The 25056-nt window shown below is 37.1% G+C and overlaps 1 protein-coding gene across 10 annotated transcripts in view; it reads right to left on the bottom strand.

Annotated features, from left to right (window-relative positions):
• PER2 (period circadian regulator 2) overlaps positions 1-25056 on the bottom strand; it is a 51730-nt gene that overhangs the window by 22465 nt on the left and 4209 nt on the right. Inside the window, exons 2-11 of one of the 10 annotated variants that reach the window (XM_082057040.1) lie at positions 19812-19868; positions 18785-18838; positions 16641-16892; positions 9960-13535; positions 8238-8712; positions 7551-7619; positions 4478-4632; positions 3838-3959; positions 2037-2238; positions 424-475 (exon numbers count right to left, since the gene is read on the bottom strand). In XM_082057040.1, the coding sequence (XP_081913166.1) occupies positions 424-475; positions 2037-2238; positions 3838-3959; positions 4478-4632; positions 7551-7619; positions 8238-8611 (974 nt within the window). In that variant the 5' untranslated portion in view covers positions 8612-8712; positions 9960-13535; positions 16641-16892; positions 18785-18838; positions 19812-19868. Of the gene's footprint in view, positions 1-423; positions 476-2036; positions 2239-3837; positions 3960-4477; positions 4633-4840; positions 7031-7550; positions 7620-8237; positions 8713-9959; positions 13536-16640; positions 16893-18784; positions 18839-19811; positions 19869-25056 lie in introns of those variants that run through there. The other 9 variants (XM_082057045.1, XM_082057038.1, XM_082057044.1 and 6 more) reach the window with 9 other exon arrangements.

The raw sequence follows: 25056 nt of genomic DNA, 5'->3' as shown, positions 1-25056 counted from the left end.
ACTGTAAAAGAGACAAGTCAAGTTACCCTCACATATCTTTCTCCATGGGACACTTGAGATAAATTTAAGATTTGACATTAGTGTTCTAGAATGACAGAGACTCTGTAGCAGGTGCTGAACACAACAGTTCAATTAACATGAGACTTTCCATAGCAGTAGGAGATTCCTTATCATCTTCCTTCATGGTGCAAAGGTCAATATTAACACTGATCAACTTCTAAGATGCAGCTTCCTGAAATCACTTAGCAGTTTTCTGTGTACCTTCTAGGAATTAATCAACTAGAGGACATGCATATGTTTTGCCTTATGTTCACATTATGGAAAAGTAAGAGACCTACACACCATATGGTTCTTAGAAAAGTCAAACACTTTTGTAATGCATGGTTTCATAATACAACATTAAGGTTTATAATACTGTCTTACCTGATGCGACAGAAAAACGACTTCTCCTCCATGCAATCCTGGGTGGAAGACTCTAGAAATAGTAAACATATTTCATAACAAGTTTAAAATTTCAAGATTATATTAAAAACAAGAGTTTTTTTCCTTAAGTGATAAAGGCTGAATTCTTTAAAAAGTTGGTTTCCTAAATTCTCCATAGGTATTTGCTAAACATTGTATTTCATAAGCAACTAAATCTGAATATCGCTCAGATTCCGAGGCTGGTGTGTGAATCACAGCTGCTTGCTTATTAAGCCTTTTCCCGAAAACATATCTCTAAACAGTTCTCCAGTTCAAGCTGTTTACTCTTATCAGCTTTTCTGCTGTACTTTATAATGTTGACCAAAAGTGTTTGATTATCTGGGACCCCAAAGTTTGACCTTTTACCTAGAAAGGCATTGGGACAGTTAGATCACCAGATCCACTTACTGAACCCACCTCCAAAAGAACAGTATTTTTCATGAAGGCTCCCTCTCACCTTTTAAGCCTATTTCCTTCCTTTTCCAGAGTGACCACAGACTAATTTTCAAGGCAAGCTCTGGTCTTTCAAAGACCTCAGTCAGTGCACAACACTTTTGGATATTATATTCTATGACAGCTGATAAACAGCATAGTGTGCATAGTTCCACTTACTGAATTTTTGAAATGTGAAGCTATACACAAACATAATTAAACTACAGAAAATGTTAAAAAAAAGAAGGGATAACAGAATAATATCTATAATTAGGATTACATGGTCAGAATTCACCATTGACCCTGTTTTGAGCCAGGGGTTTGATTACAGACCTCACAAGGTCCCTTCAGACCTGCTTTGTGTATGCATTACTTCGGATATATTTATTGCCAGAGATTTTTTCAGATTAAATATGTTTCATACTCTGCCTTAGATGAACAGACTTAGTTTACAATGGATTGGAATTGCAACCATTTATAGCAGACCTTGAATTTCAAGTGTCTGGTTAACACAGTTGACAGCTATTGCTCAATTCCTAACAGCTGTAGCTACACTAGTAAAACAACCCTCCCACAAACAAATATCAAGTGCCTCAAGACATCATCCTTCAAAATTAGCATGCCTAAAGTGGTTTTTAAGGCTAAAAGAAGAGAGAGATGACTCCACCTGGTGAATGCACAGTGATGGTAGCTGAAATACATCTTTCTACATTGTAATCAAGGTGTCCATTATTAAAATCAATCATTTTAAAAAGAAGGAGGTGGGATGTTATCCCCCTTATATTTGAAGAAAATAAATTTTAAAGAAACTGTGGTCATTTGATTGCTAATAAGAGTGGAAAGCAAACCCACTATTCAGCATAAATACCTACTTTGTTTTCATTCATTTACATGAAACGGACATGAGAACCAATAAACAGTGACATTCAGAAGACTTTTGGCCAACAGACAAGCCTTGCTGACTTGTACAAATGTGACTGACATCTAGTACTGCTCAGAGATGTTCTAATAGTGCATCCGTGTTATAACCTCAAAGAGTGATGGAAAAGGATGAAAGGATATAAAAAAAAAAAAAATCAGTTCAAGTATTTGCATGTGCATGACTGAAAGTCAGAAAAATATCTGCTGTTGAGACTACTCACCAGCTCTATTGCAAATATTCCACGATGGTAATCTATACGGGGTAGTAGAAGTATAGAACACACTGACATCCTGAGGTGCCAAGAACTCCACAAACTTGGCATTTTTGAAATAACCCCTCTTACAGCGGAGAATAGAAGCAGCTTGATCGGAGATGTACAAAATTTTCCCAGTAATCAAAGAAACAGCTACAGCAAACATATCCTAAAACCAAAAATCTCAAATTATTTAGACAGTTTAAAACAATCTTCAATCTAGTATCTATTTCTTAGAAAAACACTTAAGATATAAATCACTAATAAGTTCAAAATAAAAGTTAAGGAAGCAGTGTTAAACCACATGTGTTTAGGGAGCAATAAAGTTAATCTGTTTATGAAGTAGACACAGACAGTACACATACTGAACTACATAATGACACACTAGCATCTTACCAGATTACAAGCTCTAAATATCATTGCCTAGAATATTATGATGCAGAATGAATTTACAAATTAAAAATTAAAGAGCTTCCAGCTATAAAACTGCCATTTTCCTTGTGCTTGTTACAGGTGTATTTTACATTTAAAAATTCAACTATTTTTCAAAAAAATGTTTACGTTATCTTGTCCATCCACTGTAAAATGAAAAAAAGTGCTCTAAACCACCTGGTAAAATAATGAGTAGACAGGTTGAAAAAAAGTCCTAAACAACCATAAACACACTTCACTTGTGTCATTTCACGTGGGTTTTCTCCTTGACACAGAGGGCCTTCCTGCGTCATAACATGTAGTGCTCTATCCATTAACACTATATACAAACTTAAGAGCTGTCGTCAGAACACCAGTTTCACAAACCCAGATGCTTCAGATGAATTTAACAATGTTTATGATATTTGGCTAAAGTCCGCAGTTGTACTCTAGACTTCCTATTTATTTAACCTTTTGGGCAACCTTTACTATTCACAGATAAAAAAAAAAACCACCTACTTCAAACCAGGGAACATCTCCCATCAGGCCATTATTTTATTGATTTCAGAACTTCATACATTCAGGCAGAGGATTCAGGAAAAAAAGTAGTGGAAGGCAGTCTAAGAAGTTTATATGTAATTATTTTTATGGAAAACTCCTTAAAAAATCCCCAAAACACTGGGAATGTGGAAAATAAATAGTAATTATTTAAAAAATCGTTCAGACTATCATTTTACTGCTAAAAACTATTCTGAACATCATAGCTGTTCTTATCTAGAGGAGAAGACACAGTATCACTGGATCACACCATAAGCCTTCCCCAGTTGCAAAGACAAGACAAATACCAGAGAGGACATACCACACAGTGATTCCAACACTTGCACCACTTTTTAGCCTCATTAACACAAAGAACTGGTGAAACATCAAGTAACCCTTACTGATAAAGGTAAGCTAAAACAATTCGCAATGTGCCTTGACTAAAATCTGGAAAGAGTTACTCTAAATTTAGAAGGTGTTCTAAAATGAAAATTAATGATGTCTCACAGTGCATTATATCACATGGATGCTGAGATATGTCACACCATCATCTCTAAGCACAAGGTACAATTCACAGGGCCAAAGAGTTTAGACTCCTTATTTCCCACCTAACTGCAGAAAAAAAACTCAGATCAAGGTGCTGTTGGCAAAGTTCGCAAAGGCTCAGAGTTTCTATTCAATATTCTCTGGAAGGTAAAAGCTTCTTCAGGTTATTTGGCTCAGTACCACCTCCTACCTTCTAAAAAGAAAGTATGCCTGAGAATTCCAGTTCTAGAAAACATTTTCAATACACAGTGTAGACTTTGGTCACCATACTCACCGCATTTTTCATGATGTATTCCGAGGTTATAGTCTCAACTTCTTCCACTGTGTAAGATGACACATTGAGTCCAGCAGGCTGGGATTCATTAATCATCAACAGTTGGTAGTACTCCTCATTGGCTACATGAAAACATTAAACAACTTACATTCAGAATTTAAAATCTCATCAATAAACATCCAGCCTGGAGCAGTAAAGGGACAAAATCTTTTTTTGGCATGAGCATGAAACAGGCAGTCATTGGGAAATCTAGGTAATACTCTGAATTAGTTTTTCCTCAGTAGAGCTTCCTCATCAGCAACACAAATAAATTTACCCATCTTAATATACTCACATCTGTGTGATCATGTTTTTTGGTCTGTTTGACGGTCCAAATAGTATAAAATTGTAAATCGTTTTCAAATTAATTTTCTAACTCAACAAATATCAGTAAAATATCAAGCATCTAGAAAGCTGCTTTAGCTCCCAAAGGAACACAAGTTAACAGAGCCAACAAATGGGAACATCATGCAAACGTGTTTAGAGAAGTTTTCAAACATAATAAACTTAGCCTTACACAGACAACCACATTTAAATTCTTATTTTAAATGTTTAATTTCATCCAGGTTGGCATTATCTTGGTAGTATCATACTTTATTACCTTTAACTTGTTTAATGCTTTTAAGGGCGTATTTCAATGTCGTTAGGACACTAGATTTGCCTTTAATTCTCTTTTCAGGAGGAAGGTGAGCTTTCAGCTCTTGTAATGTTTTCAGCAATTCCTTTTGTGTTTTGGCTTTAGTGGACTGCTCGCTACTGTAAGATTAAAAACAAAAAATAAAACGTCATTTGAATGCTTGAAGTGACACATCATCCACACAGAAGCCCAAATACACTCTGAAACTTGTCGCATACCTAAATTTGTACAACTAGCCACATTAACTTTTCCAGTACTTACTATCAACATTCAGAACTTACAATAATTCTTGAATTAGCTAGAATCATTTAAAATGAAATTATTTACCACCATCTGAAGTCTTATTGTAAAATATACCCTGTATATGCAACAGTACATATACCCAAGCACCAGATAACTTTTTTTTTTTTGCCAGTCTCCCTCCTCCCTTTTTAGTGGTATTTTCCTTAGTTCCTTTCAAATTCAAACTCATAGAAATGTTCATGGACTTCAAAGGAGAGAAGCAGGAGGTCCATTCAAGTCTTCACCTCCTGTTCGAGCAGGTTCTCATAAGAAAGGTCCCTGAAAAGGGAATGGCAGTGGGAGAGCATCAAGTTAAAACAAATGGAGAAATCCTTGGAACAACGCATCCTAGTTAAGCATGGCAATATATTAAATAAGGAAACTTGACTAAATATGTAGGGTAAAGAACAGAGGAAGCTGGAGACAGAAATTGCATTCACTTTTCTCAGGTGCATGTTCAGAAGTGCTGTCTCAGCATAGAAGGTCAAACTCAGAGATTATCAGTGCCAACATCAGGGAATTATCACCTGTCTTTGCAGTTCCTGTATCTCTCCCCATTATTGAGAGGTGCTGACAAAATCAAAAAGGATGTGTAAGGAGGTGAGGGAGGGGAGGATGACTAAGATGGGTGGCAGGTAAGTAGGAAGCAGTCAAAATGAAAAATCACCATGTGTTTCTCATTGGAATAGAAATTGGTTACAACAATCAAGAGAATTCTAGAGCTTTTCTTAAACCTTCCTGAAAATAAATTCTCTCCCATTAAAAGAATGTCTTTCTCTTAGCAGCCAATTGTCACAGCTGGTAGTATCAAAGAAATCAGCATAGAAACAACAGTCTTGGCAAACAGCACTGTTCTGCCTGAAGTGCTCAGTAAAGTGGCTTCAGCTTCCAGGTAATTTTCAAGAGGATTTCTGAACATTTTTCTGGGAATTTTGAAAAGTTCTTTGGGTAGATCAATCATCTGACAGGTGTTGGGTGTATTTCACCAAAAATACTTGGAAAGCAACAAAGCTGGCTTGTGCTAGAGAATTGTTCTTGCTCACCTCAATGTACTGCGATAAACGTAGCATTCACTTAATCAGTGGTCATTTTGTACTGAGAAACAATGGCAAGGGATAAGACAAAAAAGTATAGTACTCTCCTGGGAAACATTCTGTTCATGCTGTGTATTAAAATCTCATCTATAACAGGGCTTGACAGTTTGGACTTATGCAATAAGACAGGGCCTTGTTAACAGAAGAACCCTCTATGCTGGCAGTAGGAGGAAAGAAAGGGAAACTATTATGAAACAACTGGGCATGCTGCTGGTTTTGTACTCTCTGAATATGCGTCATGAGAGCAGTCAGACTCTCTTGCAAGAAACGAAACCTTTCCAAATTAGCTTACAGCAGCAGCAAATATAGAAGACAAGCCTCTTTGGAAAATAAAGTTATACAACTTGAAAAAGTTTTTCCAAATATCAGTAGCATCAGGCAGAGCAGCCAACCACAGGGAAGACTTGACTTGCAGAAGACAGAATAAGCAACTTCTATAAAGATAGGAGCTTTTCCTTTTGCTTTATGTGGCCGGCAAACTGGAAAGGTACCAACAGATATTAGACTAAGTAGATGGTTGGTATCAATATTGAATCCAAAGCCTCTGAATGAAAAGCTAATCTTATAGCTTTATCAGCCTATTTTAGTGTTTTCTTTAGAGATCATTTTCTAGATCTCCTCAGCCTCCCATTCCCAAAAGATCATCAGATTCTACTCTGTAACACCCAGCACTGTGCCTGACAACTAGGGAAAACACTGTACCCTCCAATTCCTATTTATGAGCAGAGCTATTAATGAAATTTAATAAGTAACCCCCAAAAAAATCTTGCAGTGAAAACTGAATCAATGGGAAAGTAAGATTAAGAAAGGCCCTTGGTTTACTCCATCTTCAATACTAAACAACACTTGAAAATACAGCATGGAACAAGAACTCCAGGTGCCTGCAAGGCAGACACAGACAATAAGTTCATCAAACACCAAATGGTGCGAAGAGGTAATCTTAATTTACCACTTCTCTATGAACTGCATCAGGTAGAAACACTTTCAGGTCGGTAAAAGTAGATGGGGGTTTTAACATCAGGATGCTATAGTTAGATACTCAGAATCAGGTTTTGTTCTCCTGATCAGAAGCTGACTTAGAAACCCCCAACAAGTACAGTAGGGTCAGAAGCAGCGTTTATACAGAGGGATTCCTGCAGCTGATGTTGGTTTATCCTTACAGACTTGAGGCTTCAATCCTGGTGAATAGAACACAGGAGTGGCAGATTATACGGCTGCTGGACATTAGAACACATCCAACTCAGTGGGTGAATTCTGATGTTAAAACACTACTAGGTTGTCCCCAGGTAAGGGATTCAGACTAAACTGAGAGCAGAAAAATCAGAGCTTAAAAAAAAAACCAACAAAAAAAAAACCCACGCTAGAGCTGACGCAATATTTGAAGTAAAATTACAGACAAGCTACCAAATCAAAACAAAGTATGATGACTTGAAAGGTTATCACACAACTTGCATGGAACAGCAACAAAAAGCTCTAATTCAATCAAGTGGTTAATAGGACATACTAATGATTAAGGACAGAAAGACAATCAAACAGGATTTCTTGTGCATTCCTCCAGGTTTAGCCAGAAGAAAAAAAAACCAAACCACAACACTATTTAGTTTTCAGCACCTAGCATTACATACATGCAAATTACTGAAAATATATGCACGTTAATTTACCTGCATCCACTGCTAGACTGATTGTGTTCAGAGTTTGCAATCATCAGACTAAATGCATTTGAGCTTGAACTAGAATAAAGAAAGATATAAAGAGGTTAATATCAGTAAACCTAACAGACAATTTTTAGTTCATTTTAGTTTTATATTTTCCTATTAATGACTGACTATCTAGGAAAAAAAAAACACCACAAACAAAACCCAACAAAACAAAAAACCCCACAACTTGAAAAGCTTCTGCCTGGTATGACAAATGGAAACTAATAGCTCTTACACATTTGTGTAAGAAGGTTTTTCTTACTGTAGCTTTGCTCTGTACACTAAGCTGTGATTTAAAAGATGAAAATAGCACAGTTGCATCCTTATGCATAGAAACACTGACGCTTTTTGATATACAATTATAGACATGGGTTTACAAGAAAATATGTATATAAAGCAAATTAAACACACAATGATGAGAAGAAAGATGTAAATTAAGCTGGCCTCACAGAACACTAGATCTCTTCATAAATTGTAATATATTACACAATTTACATCATACGAGAGTAGAAGTTAACTAAGCAGAAAAGAACATTCAGGTTCAGTCTGAAGATATGCATTATACCATAGTTATTTTTCAGAAATTAGATTCAAATGGAAAAATCATTCAGTGACCAAAAAAAATGAAATTTATTTAATATTAGCTACTACCTTTTATGACAGTCTGAAGATTCCATGAGCATTGCCGAATCTTTCCCATTTTCATCAGATTCGTGGCCATGAGAATCATGCCCACTAGAGTAGTTTTCATTTGTGTCATTTCCACTGAAGTCATTTCCACTGGATCCACTGCTCATTTCGATATCTTCCTGAAGAACTCCATGAGAGTGTTCAGGCTTTTGCTGAATTTCTGAATCTTCAGCAATCATCTGGCTGTGGTTATTTGCAAGTCCAGAATAATCACTCATTTTCTGCTCCTCTTTTAAAGAGAACGACAAAGAAACGTTTTCACTGATACCAGGTTGCTGCTCAGGGTCCTGCTCCTCAGTGCTAGAGTAGAACCCTCTGAACTTGATAGAGTCCATGGGATACGCATTAGAAACAATGCCAAGATCAAGAGCAAATCAAGCCATATTCAGAATTTTCTCTCTGTACAAATTCTGTTCGGAAGTACAGACCCACAGATCTGAGGAGGAAGGGAAGGAAGAAAAAAAATTCTTGTTTGCCTTTGCTGAAAAGCTAGATTCTCACTGCCTGGTGAAGCTAAAAGCAATAAGTGATATTCAATGGTTATTATATTCAGCATTTGAACAGTGGAAAGTTTAATATATTAATAACTGCAAACCTAACAATGTTTTATTGTGGAAAAGGTATTTATTTTTTAGTTAAAAAACCAACCAAACAACAACAACAAAAACCACACCACAAAAAGAGAAAGTGAAGCAAACATGAAAATATTCAGCTGGTTTTTATCCTCCTACATAATACTTGACAATTTAATTGCCCGGATCTGGACAACAATTATTATTTTCAGTGAAACCATTTCCCTGGCTTCCAGTTTACCCTGATAAAACCAAGATTCCATTCAGGCATCAGAGGATTCCCCACTGGGTCTGGAGGTTGTTAGGGTTTTAGGTGTTTTTTTTAAATATATTCTGTTCTGACATTTTGACCAATTTTTCATTTCTTTCTTCGTATAGGAGCCACATAGGTAGATTGAGCACATAGTAGGGACAGGGAAACTAAGTAAACAAATCCACCAGTTTATGCACAACAAAAATTCTGAGAGACAAATGAGCCTGCAAATCATTTTATCTACTGATCACCACCAGTTGGGGAGGCGGGGGGGGGGGGGCAGACACGGACTCTTCATTGTTTAGAAAAGTAAGATCCCTGCTTTTAATGCAATTTTTAATGCACTGGACTCAAAAGTGTACATGTATACACTTAAAGCGTACATAGAAGTGAATTAAGAACAGACTAATACTGAAGAGCCAAAGAAGTCGTATTAGAAGGCAGTTCAAATTTATGAATAAAATGAAGATACTTAATCTGACTCATTTCCTTGTCTATTTCAGCAACCCAGAGACAACAGCACTGCAAAGCCCTGAACAGGCTAATTCATCATCAGGAAAAAAAAGGTTGTTTTTACAACAAGAGAATCATGTTTGTTCCTTCCTTTTTGTTCCTTTAAAATACTCAAGATTACAACTGTTGACTAATAAACCTCTGACTGGAATAACAAAGTCAATTATAAAGTCTGCAACTAAGTTTTGCTAATATTAACTGCAGCAGCTTCCTTTTAAACACAAATAAATATGTATTTTTTTAAGGAAAGCCCGTAACAGAAAACATTAACTTAATATTAATTTCAAACACACTATGATTTAACTACCCTCCCACCCCAAAAGAATATTGAAACTATTTTCTTACCCTCCTATTTGCTGTTTTTCCACACATTTTACATTTATTTTGAGTTTTTCAGAAGGAAATACTACTTGTCTCCTTGTTTGGCCAAAGTAATATGCAAGATATCTGTTTTCATTTGAAAGAGGAAGTGTAGTTTAAAGACATTTATTTAAGCTATCAGTAACAGTATACAAATATAATTTTTTTTTCTTTTCAAGATTATTTACTAGTACTTCATTATAGGTAACAATACAACAACCCCTTTGGATAGAGTAAAATATACTGATATTTCTCTTCTGCATGTAGTCACTTCAAGTACTCTAATCCAGACTAAACAGACACACTGTCATGCTGTTGCATTGAACATCAGATACAGGCAGTAAATGACATTTGAGTAGCTCTAACACTTTTTTTCTGGACTAAGTAAGCCACTTGTCTAAAAAAAAAAAAAATAATCTATAATTAGAACACACAATAATATTTACTCCTAAATGAAACTCTAGTATCATTACAGAATGGCACATATTCCGGTGGCCAATGATTAACTAGACCAGACAGTTCATCGCTGATTTAAACTCTCTGGTAGACAGAGCTCACACTTTCACTCGCCTAACTTAGCTGGACATTTTAATGAAGTTCTGTCCCTGTACACAGCCTGCTATCACCACACATGCTCCTAATGAGCCCAGCTGGTTAGCAGTACCCATGCTATGAATCCTGCCTGCAGCATCACAGCCCATGCTTACCAACACAGGGCTAACCATGACTCATTTTGTTTGAGTGCGACTGAAAACGTCAAAGGGCTCAAGAATTAATATAGATGGTGGCACTGAGAATACCTATATGGACAGCACATGAGACAAACCTCCTGTTACTGTAAAGGTAAGGACTGATTTATAAATCTGTTAATCCATTCTCACCCAGGAAATGCTCTTACTACTACTTCAAGTATTGCAGAAATAAGAGCATCTGTCTGGTTAAACAACTGAACCCACTCTCACAAAGCCACTTCTCAGGTGTCACCTGTATTGTAATATTATTTCTCAGAGGGAACTGAAGTTGTAAAGTTCTACAGAGAATTCAGTGAGTAAAGGTACTGCAGCAAAGTACTCAGCTAGCAATGCAATGGCTTTTTACCTTCCCTGTAAAGGTTAAAGATAACCTTGGAAATCATATACAGCATTTTGTCCACTTATATAAATGCCTTACACACAAGAATTGCACAACTTAACCCCATCATTATTAAAATGAAAATTTTGGAAAAAGACAGACAGCATCACCTGAATAGAAGGTCTGACATGTAGGAATTTAAGCTGAGATCTAACATTCCTCATACTATATTCTGTGCCTAAGGTAAATGTTTCCACCTATTTTTCTGACCACATGCTACTTTGAAATTGCTTTAGGTACAAAAGAAAAACAAACTGCCATAACCAAACAACATTATCTGCTAGTAAACTATGTTACATGATTTCTTTAGAAGGGAAAAAAAAAAAAAAACAAAACACCAAAACAAACCACTCTCAGAAAAACCCACAACAAAACACCCCACTTTGCACTGCTAAATGTAAATCCCTTAAAGAAAACTACATAAATCACTATTGATAGGTTCATAAGCATGAACTACCAGCAGACAAGGCTCTTAGCACAGCCCTAAATTCTCCAAGGATAATTAGCCCAATATTACAGTAACACACAGATCAGGAAAATTGTGCTGTCTATGGGAAGAGCAATGACTGTATCACAGCTTTCCAAGTCTTAATGCAAACATTTTGTATTTCAGTCTTTAAGGACAAGAAACCTCTTCTCTTGAATTCTGAAGCCAAAGTATTACATATGCCATAGTATTTTCAGCCTCAAGAGCTGTCTGCAAATATTTTTTTAACAACCTTTCCTTGGAAAATTATTTCCCCAAAGTCTTTTCTGTAATCTTTGGAAGTTAAGACTCAATGAAATTGCACCATAGCTAGCATGTAGAGTCTTATAGTTTGAAATTCTGAGCTGTTAAATCACTGATGAGTAATTTTTTCCACCTCCAAATATCATCTATTGTCTCATCTCCTCCCTTCTTTCCCTGACACACTAGCTTCTGCCAGGTATATGCAGCAAACGTCAACAGTGCTTCCTTAGGTGGGAGAGAATCATTCCCTAAACACACATACATATGTATAGATATGCATACATATACATACACATACATATATATAAGCTGCCCAATAACTTTTGAGGCATTTCCTGTGCCTCCCTGAACAAGAGCTGAGTAATTCAATGGCAGTCAAGATTTCAGGGTTTTTTTACTTTAAGCAATTAATTCAAATTAAGAGAATCACCAACAGAAAAGAAACAGGTACTGGTCTAGAGAAGATACCACATGAATTTTCTTCCTCTTGACACCTAGCAGAAACTTTTGTCAGGAACTGCTCAAGTTGTGTTACTTCTGTCTCTAACTAGCAAAATGCCAGAGCTTTTGTAGCTTTTCCCACAGTAACTACCTATGCAGTCTTTATTGGGTTGGTACAAAAGTAATTGCAGTTTTGGACTGTGAATTTTTAATCATTATAACTAGGTTCAAACACATCTTTATTAATCAAAGTAGGAACCATTACAATCAACACAGTTTTGACAAAGAGAAATAAGTTTGTCGAATCCTGAAGCATGGATTTTTATGCTACAGGAATAAACAAACTCTTGGAAAGCATTTTCTGCATCCTGCTGGTTGTAGAAGCATCATTCCTCTGAAAAGTCGAGATGCTTGAAAAAGTGGTAGCCAGTTGGCAAGAGGCCAGGTGAATAAGGCAGATGAGGCAAAACTTCATAGCCCAATTCATTCCACTTTTGAAGTGCTGGCTGTGTGACATGCAGTTGGGCATTGTCATGGAGAAGAATGGGGCCCCTTCTGTTGACCAGTGCCGGGTGCAGGCATTGCAGTTTTCGGTGCATCTCATTGATTTGCTGAGCAGACTTCTCCGATGGAATGGTTTCACTGGGACTTAGAAAGCTGGACTGGATCAAACTGGCAGCAGATCACCAAACAGTGACCTTTTTTTGGTGCAAGTTTGGCTTTGGGAAGTGCTTTAGAGGTTCTTCTTGGTCCAACCTCTGAGCTGGTTGTCACAGGTTGTCGTATAAAATCCACATATTGTCACGCATCACAATCCAATCAAGAAATGGTTTGGTGTTGTTGCACAGAATAAGACTACACTTGAAAGTGACGCTCTTTTTTTATTTTCAGTCACCTCATGAGCCACCCACTTATGGTGTTTTTTCACCTTTCCAATTTGCCTCAAATGCCAAACAACCATAGAGTGGTCAATGTTGAGTTCTTCAGCAACTTCTTGTGTAGTTGTAAAAGGATCAGCTTTGATGATTGCTCTCAATTGGTCATTGTCAACTTCCAATGGCCACCACTACACTCCTCATCTTCAAGGCTCTCATCTCATTTATGAAACTTCTTGAACCACCACTGCACTATATGTTTGTTAGCAGCTCCTGAGCCAAATGCATTGTTGATGCTGCAAGTTGTCTCCACTGCTTTATGACCCACTTTGAACTCAAGACAATTTCTCAAATTTGCTTTTTGTCTAACATCATTTCTATAGTCTAAAATAAATATAAAATAAACAGCAAGTAATAGCAAGTCAATAAACAGCAATAAACAGCAAGTCAATAGCAAAAAAATCCCACATACAGTGAGAAGAGTGCATTAAAATTATTTATATCCTAACCACATTTATTTAAGGATGTATTCCAATATCAAACGACAAATTTCAGCAATGCAAAAACCGCAATTCTTTTTGCACCAACCTACTACACAACTACATTACAGTGACTAGAATTTGGAGCCCAAGGACAACAGTGACAGAAACAAAAGAGTATCCCAATAATGGAGAAGATACAAGTTTGAACTTTTAAGGAGTATCTTTCTAAAAAGAATTGGCTCAACTCCTCGAGGTGGAATACTGTTCTTAGGCAGGACTGGAAGATTAATGTCACTGAAAGTCAGTCTTGCACAAAAGTTTTTCTGTTTCAAAATTTCAAAAGCCTCAGTGCCAGAGGCACATACCAGGATAAGGAATACAGGAACAACAAATAGGAAGAAACAAGAAAAAGATTGTGATAGACTTTTAGGAGCTTCCAAGGAAAGATAGGAGTGTTTCTAAAATAAGAGCTTGTGTAATAAATAAAACCACCAAGATACCCAAAAGCAGCAATGGTAACACATGCCATAAATTTGGAGATCTTTTGTACAGATTGGAATAACTGTGAATAAAAGAACAGACTAGCAAGGACCCTACATCATGCTCCGTGCCTGTCGTTTTAGGGAAGAACTGATGCATCTGGCTAGACTTTACTTTCCAACAGAGGAAGACCTTAAGTGGAACATCTGCATGCATACACAAGCACCATGCAAATGCTTCAGGAGCACAGAAGGTCAGTCATCCCAGAGAGATTAATTAACGTTGAAACTAATCTCAGTTAAAGTGCCATAATAAATGCACACATTCATCCTGCTTATATGTTTGAATAAATTTCCAATCAATAACCAAACAAGAATGAAAAGGTAAAAGCTAGCATGCTTTCCCAGTCTCATGTTCTGTCCTGTTACTACAGTTAAAGGGAGGAAAGTGCATCTCATACCCAGATTGGTAAGCAAGTGCAGACAGTCACATGGATACAGAAAAAGAGCTCTTTAAGGTTTGATCTTGAGAGAAGTACATTAAGCTTTTTTTTTTTTCTGCTACATTTTTCTAAACTTTTAAGGGAGGTTATCTATTTTGACTCTAAGTAAAAACTTATCTTTAATCTTAAATTGGCACCAGTTAAGCATGATTTTAAGGCACCTCATTCACAAAAGGCACCTCACTCACCACTCTTCTATACAGGGCAAACCTCCCAAAGTCACTCTGGCAAAGACCAGAACTCTCTAAGATCTTGGTGCAGTGTATGTAAAGGGCAACATGCTTCCACTGAGCACTAAGGACAAATGCAGACATTAATACGCCAGGTTAAATGTACAGAAAATGTCTTCTGGTTATTCATCAGCTACAGAAGCCCTTTTATCTTGCAGTAAGACAATGGAAACAACCTGGACCTTAGTGTCCCCAGAAAAACATGCCAAAATATGTATGGACAAACCCTTGAAGTAATAACGGTTTTGATGCTTTTGAAAAACCTTCTTAATAAGGACTGTAGAACATCAAGGAGGCAAATTGATTTTGAAACTATGACATTTAAACTCAATCTTGCTTCAGCAGAAATCAGGTTACATTCAGAGAACAGATTTTTCCAGATTTCTTTTCACACAAAAACTATCATGTCTAGTACTGACATTTAAAGAACAAAAGCTAAAAATCAAGAGTCAAAATTATCTAATTCAGTAACTGAGTTAGAGGAGAACAACTAAAGATTTAAGTCTAAATTTGCAACTAATATGAACTTAGTAATATTCACAAATGAAGCAAGAGGCCCACCAGAGTTTATGATTATCCTTCAGACATGAATATTTGGGGACTCTTAACTGTACTAACACCAATAGGAAACCTTTCTAATAGTCAGGATTCAATTTTACTGAAGATCTTATCAACAAGAAGAGTTTCCACATGTCTTCTGGATGATTGCTCTGCAAAATGGTAAAAATTCTCTCGTGTATGACAGATAACTAGCAGAGATTTAATCTCATCATGCAATTTCAGAGAAAATTGAAAATTACCATGTACAATGAGTGCATTCTCCCTGTGCAATTAGACAGTAATTAAATGCTTGATAGCAGCAAAATGTTAGGAAAATATGTTGAAAAACAAACAATAATTCAAGAAGTGACTGACTGTACAACTTCACCAACAATACCAAGAGCTTCATTTTTTTGTGGCAAGACACAGAACAATTAACAGAATACCTTCAGTAGGACACTTTCTAGGGATGAAGGAGGGAAAAAAAAAAAAAAAAGAAAAAAGATGGCAGTATTCTCAGACTTCACTATGAGAAAAAATAACAAAAGATGCTTAAAAATTTCCTGTAAGGCTTCTTGAATTAAAACTCTTTAATAGATTCATCATCTCACTGCAAGTCATCATAAAAAACATTTCTTCTTTTTCTTAACAAGGAATGAGGTATAAGTCAATTTTACGCCAATGAAATAACCGACAACATCTAGAATATCACAAGTGCTTCCATGAAATTTGAATTGCACAGCATTCATTTCACACTTTGTCGATAAGGATTAATCTTTCAGTTCAAGAGAATCCTGTACACAGGACTGTTAGTTAAATAAACGTTAGTATTATCTTTATAAAGGGGATCCTGATTACAACAGAGGAACTGACCAAGACACAGCCTTGGTCCAAAGCCATTCAAGTGCCATCATGAATTTACAGCAGCACCTATACAGGAAGAGGTCACCATAAGCACCAGGCCAGGGTCCTTGCAACCATGGCAAGGATGCTGCCAACCAGATTGTTTCCTCAGTGAAGAAACTAAAACCTGAATTTAAGAATAAGTATGGTTTTAGACTAAAACCATCTTAGCTTCAAATAAGGTAATTCCCAGCTTATACCTAAAATATAGTTCTGAGTGAGTATATATATGACTGAAATCACAGTTCCAAGATAAAACAAACACAGAACAATATATTTTCTGCATAAACCCTAGGGGGTGGGGGAGAAGAATCTACTAATGTGAATCATAACAACTGCACATTTTTCTTACCTGCTTTTCTGTGAAAAGTTGGTATAAGTGTTTATCAAGCTCCCTCCCAGCTAGCATCAAAAGCATGAAGTGCCTAGGTCCAGAGTCTCCCACATGCATTTAATTCTTGTCTCATCCTCTTCTACTGGAAATCTTTGACCATTACAGAGTCCGGACACCTCTACAACTATAAAATATAAAAGAAATACCTGGGCCCCCCAACAGTGTCCTCTTCAAACAGATAGCAGAGAGATGCTCATAGATATGCCATGCCTACGCAAATAAATGTTGGTTAAACATGAAACTGTCATCCAGCAGAGGAACCAGATAAAAATTTGCATTTCAAATACTTTCGGTCTAAAGTAGGGTCTTACAGAGCTTTGAAATAACAGACTATTCTAAACTAGATAAAATAACCCTTCCAGTTCACGATTGGTATTGTATCATACTGTGTACGTGTATAGTATGTACATAGTCTGCAGGGGCTGACACAGACACCAAGAACAAAGGGTCAACCTCTCCAGAGCAAAATGCCTGATGTAGTCAACAGGAGCTTCAAGTGCTTAAGGAATTTGGTTAGAATACAACTTCAACACCTGACCTAAACTTATCTACATCACTATAGGCTTGGTATGAGCATTAAAGAGTTTACTAGGCTGCTACAAAAATTGGTTGAGGTCAAAAGGAACCTCTGGAGGTCATCTTGGCCAGCTCCCTGTTCAGGCAGTCATCTAGAGCAGGCTACCCAGAACCACTTCCCGATGACTTGAATATCTCCAAGGCTGGAGATAGCACAGCCTCTCCGGGCAATCTGCTCCAGGGCCCACTCACCGCCACAGGAAAAAAAAAATAAAAAAAGGTTTCCTTACTAACAAAGTCCATCCACACCATTATTCTTCCTAGGAAAAACAGTTTTCCAAGAAAGACACTGGGAATTTCAGCAGAAAAAAGAAAATCTGAAAACTATTAAATCTAGGAAATTAAGTCTATTGGTACATTCCACTGCCATGTAACACAATAAAACAGTATAAAAACAGTAGAATGAAAATTAGAAGTTCAGATGATAGACATTTGTGTGGTAAACAATTACATCACTTTAAGTGTTTCATTTGAACATGCAGAAGGAACGTTTGGAACAGTGTTCAGATCACAAGCCAACCATTTTGGAAGGCAGCCCATGTTAACATGCCTTAATTTAAGACTTTGTATGTCTACCAACTGTTAAAAGTACACTTGTGTTGGCCAGACTTAAGGAAGAACTTATTCATAACATTCCACTCTGCATAATGTGTCACAAAGCCAATATGAGTTCTAGAAGTCTCAGATTGTGATACAAATCTGTGTACACTGGTTTATGTTTTATGGCTGTCTATCATAAATTGATAAAGCAGAATTTAAATTATAAGCTCTGTATCTCTGACCATGAGAAGTGTTAAAAATTGCCTTATCTAGAGCTACTTACAGATTTTGCAATTTTTAGCTTGGACACTAGAAATGTGGAATTTCTTTCAGCACTACTTAAATCCTGGCTTAAAGAACATTAATTTATCTCCCCGTAATCTGTATTTCCTTGATGGAGTTAAGTGTCTTCACTAATCAAGATCTACAAGAAATTAGCTGTAAGATCCTGCCTGACTACTAATGAAGTGACACAACACTTTTCTACTTTGATGACCTCCATCATGACATTTTCATAGATTAAAAAAAATGAAGAAAGTTTGAAGAGGGTATTCACAGTAGCAGCATGTACCATTTTAATTGGGTGTAACATTTGCTTCATCTACTTAATGTATTTAGGAAGACATTAAGAAAAAAACAGTCCTTGTAAACTACTTAAAATTCTCATTAAAAGCCTTTATACAATATAACTGAAAGCTAAGATAAATCTAAGCCAAAAGGATTTTAATCTGAAACTAAATACAAGTCATTCAAAACAGGAATTTTATCAGTTTGAGTAGACTTAGAGGCCATCAAATCTTCTGATCTTCTATTATTTATCAGAGGAAACGTACAGGTGACTGAGTATGTCTAAATCCCAAAGAACTAAAAGAGTTCATCTATGTATGGAATCTCAAAAAGGTCTTTTTCACTGAGACATATCTATTCCAAGCATAGAAGACTTCAAATATTAGAAAAGAATGAACAACCTGCTTTAGTGAACACACCTGTATTACAAGACCCCAACCAAGTTCACTTGCTGTGGAGAACTGAAGTCACACCTGTAGCATACAAAAGAGAACACTGTCAGCTACATTTTGTAGCCATATAAATACTTTATTTTTTTCAATCATTTAGACAAATCAGACACTACAGCATTAATCCTCAAAATCTTAGCTACTATTTCATCTGTATTGCAATATTACAGTACTATCCAGAACTGCTACCCTTCCCTTTCCTGTCTTGGGCCAATATTGTCCCATCATCAGATCACATGTAACAAGACAACCTGGACAAATTTCTTTACATCACAGATGATATGCCTCCACCATTCTCGTTGAAGGTGTCAGCTGTTTCCTTTTTTTGCTCCAATAACAATAATTTTGACTGTCTACTCTGCTTTCTTAACCCATCACACATTGCACCTGAGTTGTGATCAGCTTCTCACACATTGAACATAAACATATATAAGTCAGTACCTCTGATGCTATCTGGTCAACTTCTCAGAGACTAGAGTAGTATCAGCCTGTTAGAAAGTAGATCACAACCAACTGAAAAATATTGTTGGAAGCTATGACCTGCTTTCTAAACCAAAGCATAACATTTTCCTTTCTCCCCCTGAGCTATCACCCTGATTATCTGAGCAGCACTAGCAACTTTGTTTTCTGTTCCCTAAAATTTTCCTCATCATTAAAATTTCTCAAAACACCTGCAAGAGCAACTGGAAGACCAAAAGTTTATTAATAAACTTCTGCCCAGCAAACAATGCAGGTTTAGTACTTGATACTGGATGGTACATAAATTTCAGTTTCCTCAAGATTCAGAGAGGCCACACCGTTTCCATTTGCTTCACAATTTATAAATGTCCCAAATATTTTTTTTTTTATTTATCAGCATTCAGACATTACAGCTCAAATTAAACACCCAAAGCAGCAATAACAACAACAACAACAACAACAACAAAATCAGTTCGGACTCACTGAGCAAGATCTGGTATTATAAATCACTTTCTTGATGACAGCATAAGACACTCACCTTAAGGAATGTACCAATCATGATCTTTCCAAATCTGAAAGTGTCATCAGTATATTCCTATTAAAAAACAAGGAGGTTGTACAAGCAAGATTAAAAAAATTACTTACGAAACATAAATCCATATAATAATGTAATACAAGTCCAACCATGTAAAATATATATTTCATAGATGAATAATAGCTATAAAGACTACAAATACAAAATGAGAGCAAATGTAAGAAGTTTTACTGATACAAATATTTACTATTATTGTAACCTAACTTCTAAATTGGTTCCTCGAGCAATGCACAGAGTAACTACTCACTGAATTCTGTTTCTTTTCTAAATGTAAGAAATCCCAAAAATTCAATCTCCATTATCTTAATTTATTGTTAGCACACTGTTTAGATAATACAGATAACAACACAGCATACTTCAAAATCAACCATTCACTCATCTGAGAAAATTTAAGAAAAATGAGCATTATCTAGAATAAAATTTGGGATCATATATTTAATTAAAGTTATGTTTCTTCTTCCACAGATTACAATCTTAAAACATTTCACCACTGAAGTACAAATTCCCAGTTAGTCTTAGCAGATAAAAAAAATTTAAAAAGGGAAAAAGAAGCATCCCTAGCTATGTCCCAGAGGGCCAAACAGGAAAAATAAACCTGCAGTCCTCAAGTGATGATTCCTAAAAGGACCTAAACTAATATCACCAGTCACCTCTATTCCTGAAGCACCCACAGTACCACTGTAATTTAATTTCCTTCCACTTTTCTATTGGTTTTGTTGTTTTTAAAGCTGCCTATTCTCCCCATGGAGTAATTAATAGCAAAAAGTTAGCCTGAGGTAACAGGACAAAGTCAACTCAGTTTTACTATGAATAGCACAGCACCGGTACGCTGTTGAACTTAGCAAGTTCACCTCATGGCGGGTCAATCTCACCTATGCTGTGCTGACCAACCTGGGCCAGCTCCCAATTCATCATTTGCTTTCCTGTGAATAGCCAAGAACAAACAAGCAAACAAACAAGCCAAGTACCAAAGTAATCTCCACTTCTTCCCCCACTCCCCCCCGCAAAAAAGCAGTTAGAGCCACTCCTCCACCATCTACCAAGAATTATTCTCTTTTCTGCCAGACCAGAAGCAAAGCTTATTTTACCCTTTCAGATAATTATTGTTTTGTTAAGCCCACCACCTGTGCTCAAGTCTCCACAGTGGATCTGGACTGATCACCCCAAGAGCCAAGGGAAACTGTCTTTCTCAAGTCTAATCCTTCACCTTGAATAATAAGCTATGCCCCAGAGCTAAATTTAATTGCCAACAGCTTGGGTATTTGCCATAAAGAGAAAAAAAAAAAAGAAAAGCAAGCACAGACATATACCCCTGGCAGATAAGATTATTGCAGACTGTGCCAAGACATCCTGTGAAGAAGCTAAACACAGTCTCCTTTACCTGCCCCTTGCTAATTTCTAGACATCCTTCCTTCCATACATACCTTCTTAAAGGTGAACTAAAATTCTTTGTATTGGATGTGAATTTAAAGAGATAGTTGTCTTTGTAAACAGAAAACACTGTTCCTGAGTGGAACTGGAAATATTATTAAGCAGATGAGTAGTCAGAACTCTTTGATATTTGCATGCGTCAATTCTTGACCTTTTAAATAAAATAACAAAAAGGATACATTTGAGGGAGTGTTGTCACAGAAGGTAGAAAAAAATTACCATGTCCCCCCATGTAGTCATATATTTCACCCTTATCACAGGTGAAACTAGATTTAAAGTATCTAAAACATCATATTTCAACTTTAATATTTGTCAGCATCTCCATTAAGCAGTGTATTTGCATGCCTAATGCTCTCCTTCCTTAAATAAAAGTGGAGAATTTCACCATGGGTATTACACTTAGAAATGTTCCACACTAATCCTGCTCCTTAGACATTGCTGCAGTTCACATCCCGTTAAAGGCTTCAGTCAGAAAAAAAGTTCCACTCTGGAAGACTCTACACCAAAAAAGTTAGCTGAGTATTACTAATACAGCCACCACATCAGTAACACACTCCACAAAGCGTGGCAACCTAACAAGCATGATGTACTTGTCCTTTAAGTTGGCTATATTAGTATCAAGAAATAAGAGCTCAAGTCACAGAGGAACCCATGGTAGAGATGTAATTGAAATTAAATAAATGCTTTATATACTAAAGATCTTTGTACAATTAAAGAAACTAAGCAGAAACACAAAAGCACTCGTCATGAGGCGTCCTGCTTTTAACTGGGATATAGTTAATTTTCTTCCTAGTAGCTGGTATAGCACTGTGTTTTGCATTTAGTATGAGAATAATATTGATAACACGCTGACATTTTAGTTGTTGCTGAGCAGTCAAGGACTCTCCAGCTTCTCATACTGGCCTGCCAGCGAGAAGGTGGGGAGTGCACAAAACGCTGGGAGGAGACACAGCTGGGACAGCTGACCCCAGCTCACCAGAGGGATATTCCAGACCATATGATGTCATGCTCAGCATATACAGCTGGGGAAAGAAGGAAGGGGAGGACATTCAGAGTGATGGTGTTTGCCTTCCCAAGTAACAGTTACACATGACGGAGTCCGGCTTTCCCTGAGAGGCTGAACCTGCCTGCCCATGGAAGGAGTGAATGAATTCCTTGTTTTGCTTTGCTTGCGTGGCTTTTGCTTTACCCATTAAACTGTCTTGCCTCAACCCATGAGTTTTCTCAATTTTCCGATTCTTTACCACATTGCACCAGGAGGGAGGTAGCAAGTGGCTGTGTGATGCTTAGTTGCCAGCTAGGGTTAAACCGTGACAAAGTCAAGCACAAAAAACAGACTAAGATACAAAAGCTGCAAATAATAAGGAACATAGAAAGAAAAATGAACTAAAAAGAGAAGTACTGGACATCCTCACCACTTCATCTTGTCTCACTAAGCTTTGACTATGAAAAATTACAGGTGTTATTAACAGCTTCTGTTTTAGGACAGGAAGTTTGAAAGGCAGTATAGCTTTAGTTCTTCTTTTAAAAAGCCAGTTCTACTTTCAAAAGCCATCTATACAAGGAAATTTCTATCTATATGAAAAATTAAGCATTAAGAATTAACATGGCACACTCAAAACCAGCCAGAAGCAAAATTTTAAAGTCTTTTCCAGACATTTTGACATACAAATGAGCTCTCTTCCCCACCATCACATCTTTTCAGGATGTAGATCAGTACTGCTTGCACCAAACTTCTGCAGCCTACTCACACAATCTGCAGAATAACTTCGTACTCTTGCCCCAAGAAACACACCTGCTGTGTATTTCAGTCCACTTGTCATGTAAACAGCATGCTGAGTTGCTACCCCTTCAGCACCACCCAATAAGGTTTTGCTTTCTACTGGGAGAAAATGAAGGAAAAAGGAAAACCATACTCCACAATCATATATCTAGAGAAAGGTAAATTTAGCCTAACTTCTTATTGTGCCCTACCAACAAAGTTGTCTAAATCAGACCACCAAAAGTCAGAGAAATCAGAAATCTCCTCTAAAATTATCACTACTTCAGCAGTACGTCAGCAGCAGCTGAAAACATCCGTACAAACATTTTAGTTGACCTTACAATAGCTTTCAAACACACACACACAAAAACTCACATAATCACACTTGTCTATGTGGATAAGCAGGGAAAATATGCACTGGCTGTGCAACTTGCATGAAACTTAGTATACTGCTGCTGTCCCTCGGGACCCTTCAAGAGGGAGAGAATCACAGAATCACAGAATGTCAGGGATTGGAAGGACCTCAAGAGATCATCTAGTCCAATCCCCCTGCCAGAGCAGGAACACTTAGATGAGGCTACACAGGAGAAGACCAGAAGGACTCTGTACTGGACTGGTAGAAGTTGGCACAGGCACTCAGACATAAAGACCTCATCAAGATAACCTTAGAAATACAAACTGGAAGCACAGAAGCCTTATCTACCCATGTTCCAGCACTGCTGGCAGGCAGAGCACAAGAAGGCTGCACAAGTATGCCTGGTGATCTACTAAGCCACTTACTACTGTACCAGATCACCATGCGTATGATCTGGCATGTGGATTCCCATGTGTTCGACTGCTTTCCTACTACATATGGTTGCTGGCTCACTGTCAGTGTGAATAGAACAAGCTCTAAAGAGTAGCTTCACAGCCCCTCCACAGCCTTTGCAGACATACCCAAACCATCTGATCCTTCTTAATTTTGGTCTTCTCTATCACTCTTATTTCACAAAGCCATACGAAATCCCAGCAACAGGCTGGGATTAAAAACCATTAGCCCATGAAGTTGTTTTTGACAGATGCCTTCTCTTTTCCCATGTTCTTTAAACATACTTCAGAGAAGGAAGTATCCCACCTGTAGCTAAAAGAAATGATCCCCAGAAAAGCTCTATGTGTCAGAAGGTGGAGTTCTATTTACTAACCACCAACTAACAACCAAAGGGTTTGTCTTACTACCAATGACACATGCAACATTAACAGCCTGGCCCCCACTATAGCAGTAGTTAAGTTTAAGGCAGCAGTTAAAGCAGGAGAGGTGACAAATACCTTATACACAGTACACAAAACATCAGTGGCATTATGTTCAAGACCACCATTTTCTGCATCAAACCTCATCTGTACCCTAAAGCAATTCAAAGCCCTTCAGAGTAATGAAACTACATCACAAAGAATACTACAGCTATTAATTGACCCATTTGCTGCTCAGTGCCTGACAAGCTGGGTTAACATAATAAATATTGAAGCATTTCAAAACTCACACAATAGGGATGTAACTGGATATGTGTGAATGCAGCAAGACAGTCAAAAATCTCTGTAACCTACCATCCTCATAGAGGAATTCCAGGCCATGCAACCAAAACTGGACACAAAAATCCCTTTTCTGAAACACCTGATTATCTAGTAATTATGATGTGGTAACGTTATGAGTATAATACAGTGTCTATGGGACATTCATGCCAAGTATTATATAACACCCTGCTATGAACATGATGTTCCCTTTTAAGATAGGCCAGCTATAGCAATCCTATATAAAACAGTACAGTTGATCTAGACTACTGATAATGTACTTGTTCTACTGGCTAGTTGTAGTCTACTTGCTTTTAAACCACACCAGGTATACCTCATCCCACAGTAACTCATTCATTTGCTTATACTTTAAGGGGTTCAAAAAATGCTTATCTGCAATAAAGCACATTTTAATAGTGTAAAGATGTCAGAGAAAAAAGGGTGTGGCAA

This window comes from Streptopelia decaocto, assembly GCF_964273445.1.
Source record: "Streptopelia decaocto genome assembly, chromosome: 6".
Taxonomy (NCBI): domain Eukaryota; kingdom Metazoa; phylum Chordata; class Aves; order Columbiformes; family Columbidae; genus Streptopelia; species Streptopelia decaocto.
The sequence above is the reverse complement of the archived record's forward strand: the minus strand, read 5'-3'. Positions and strand labels throughout refer to the sequence as shown.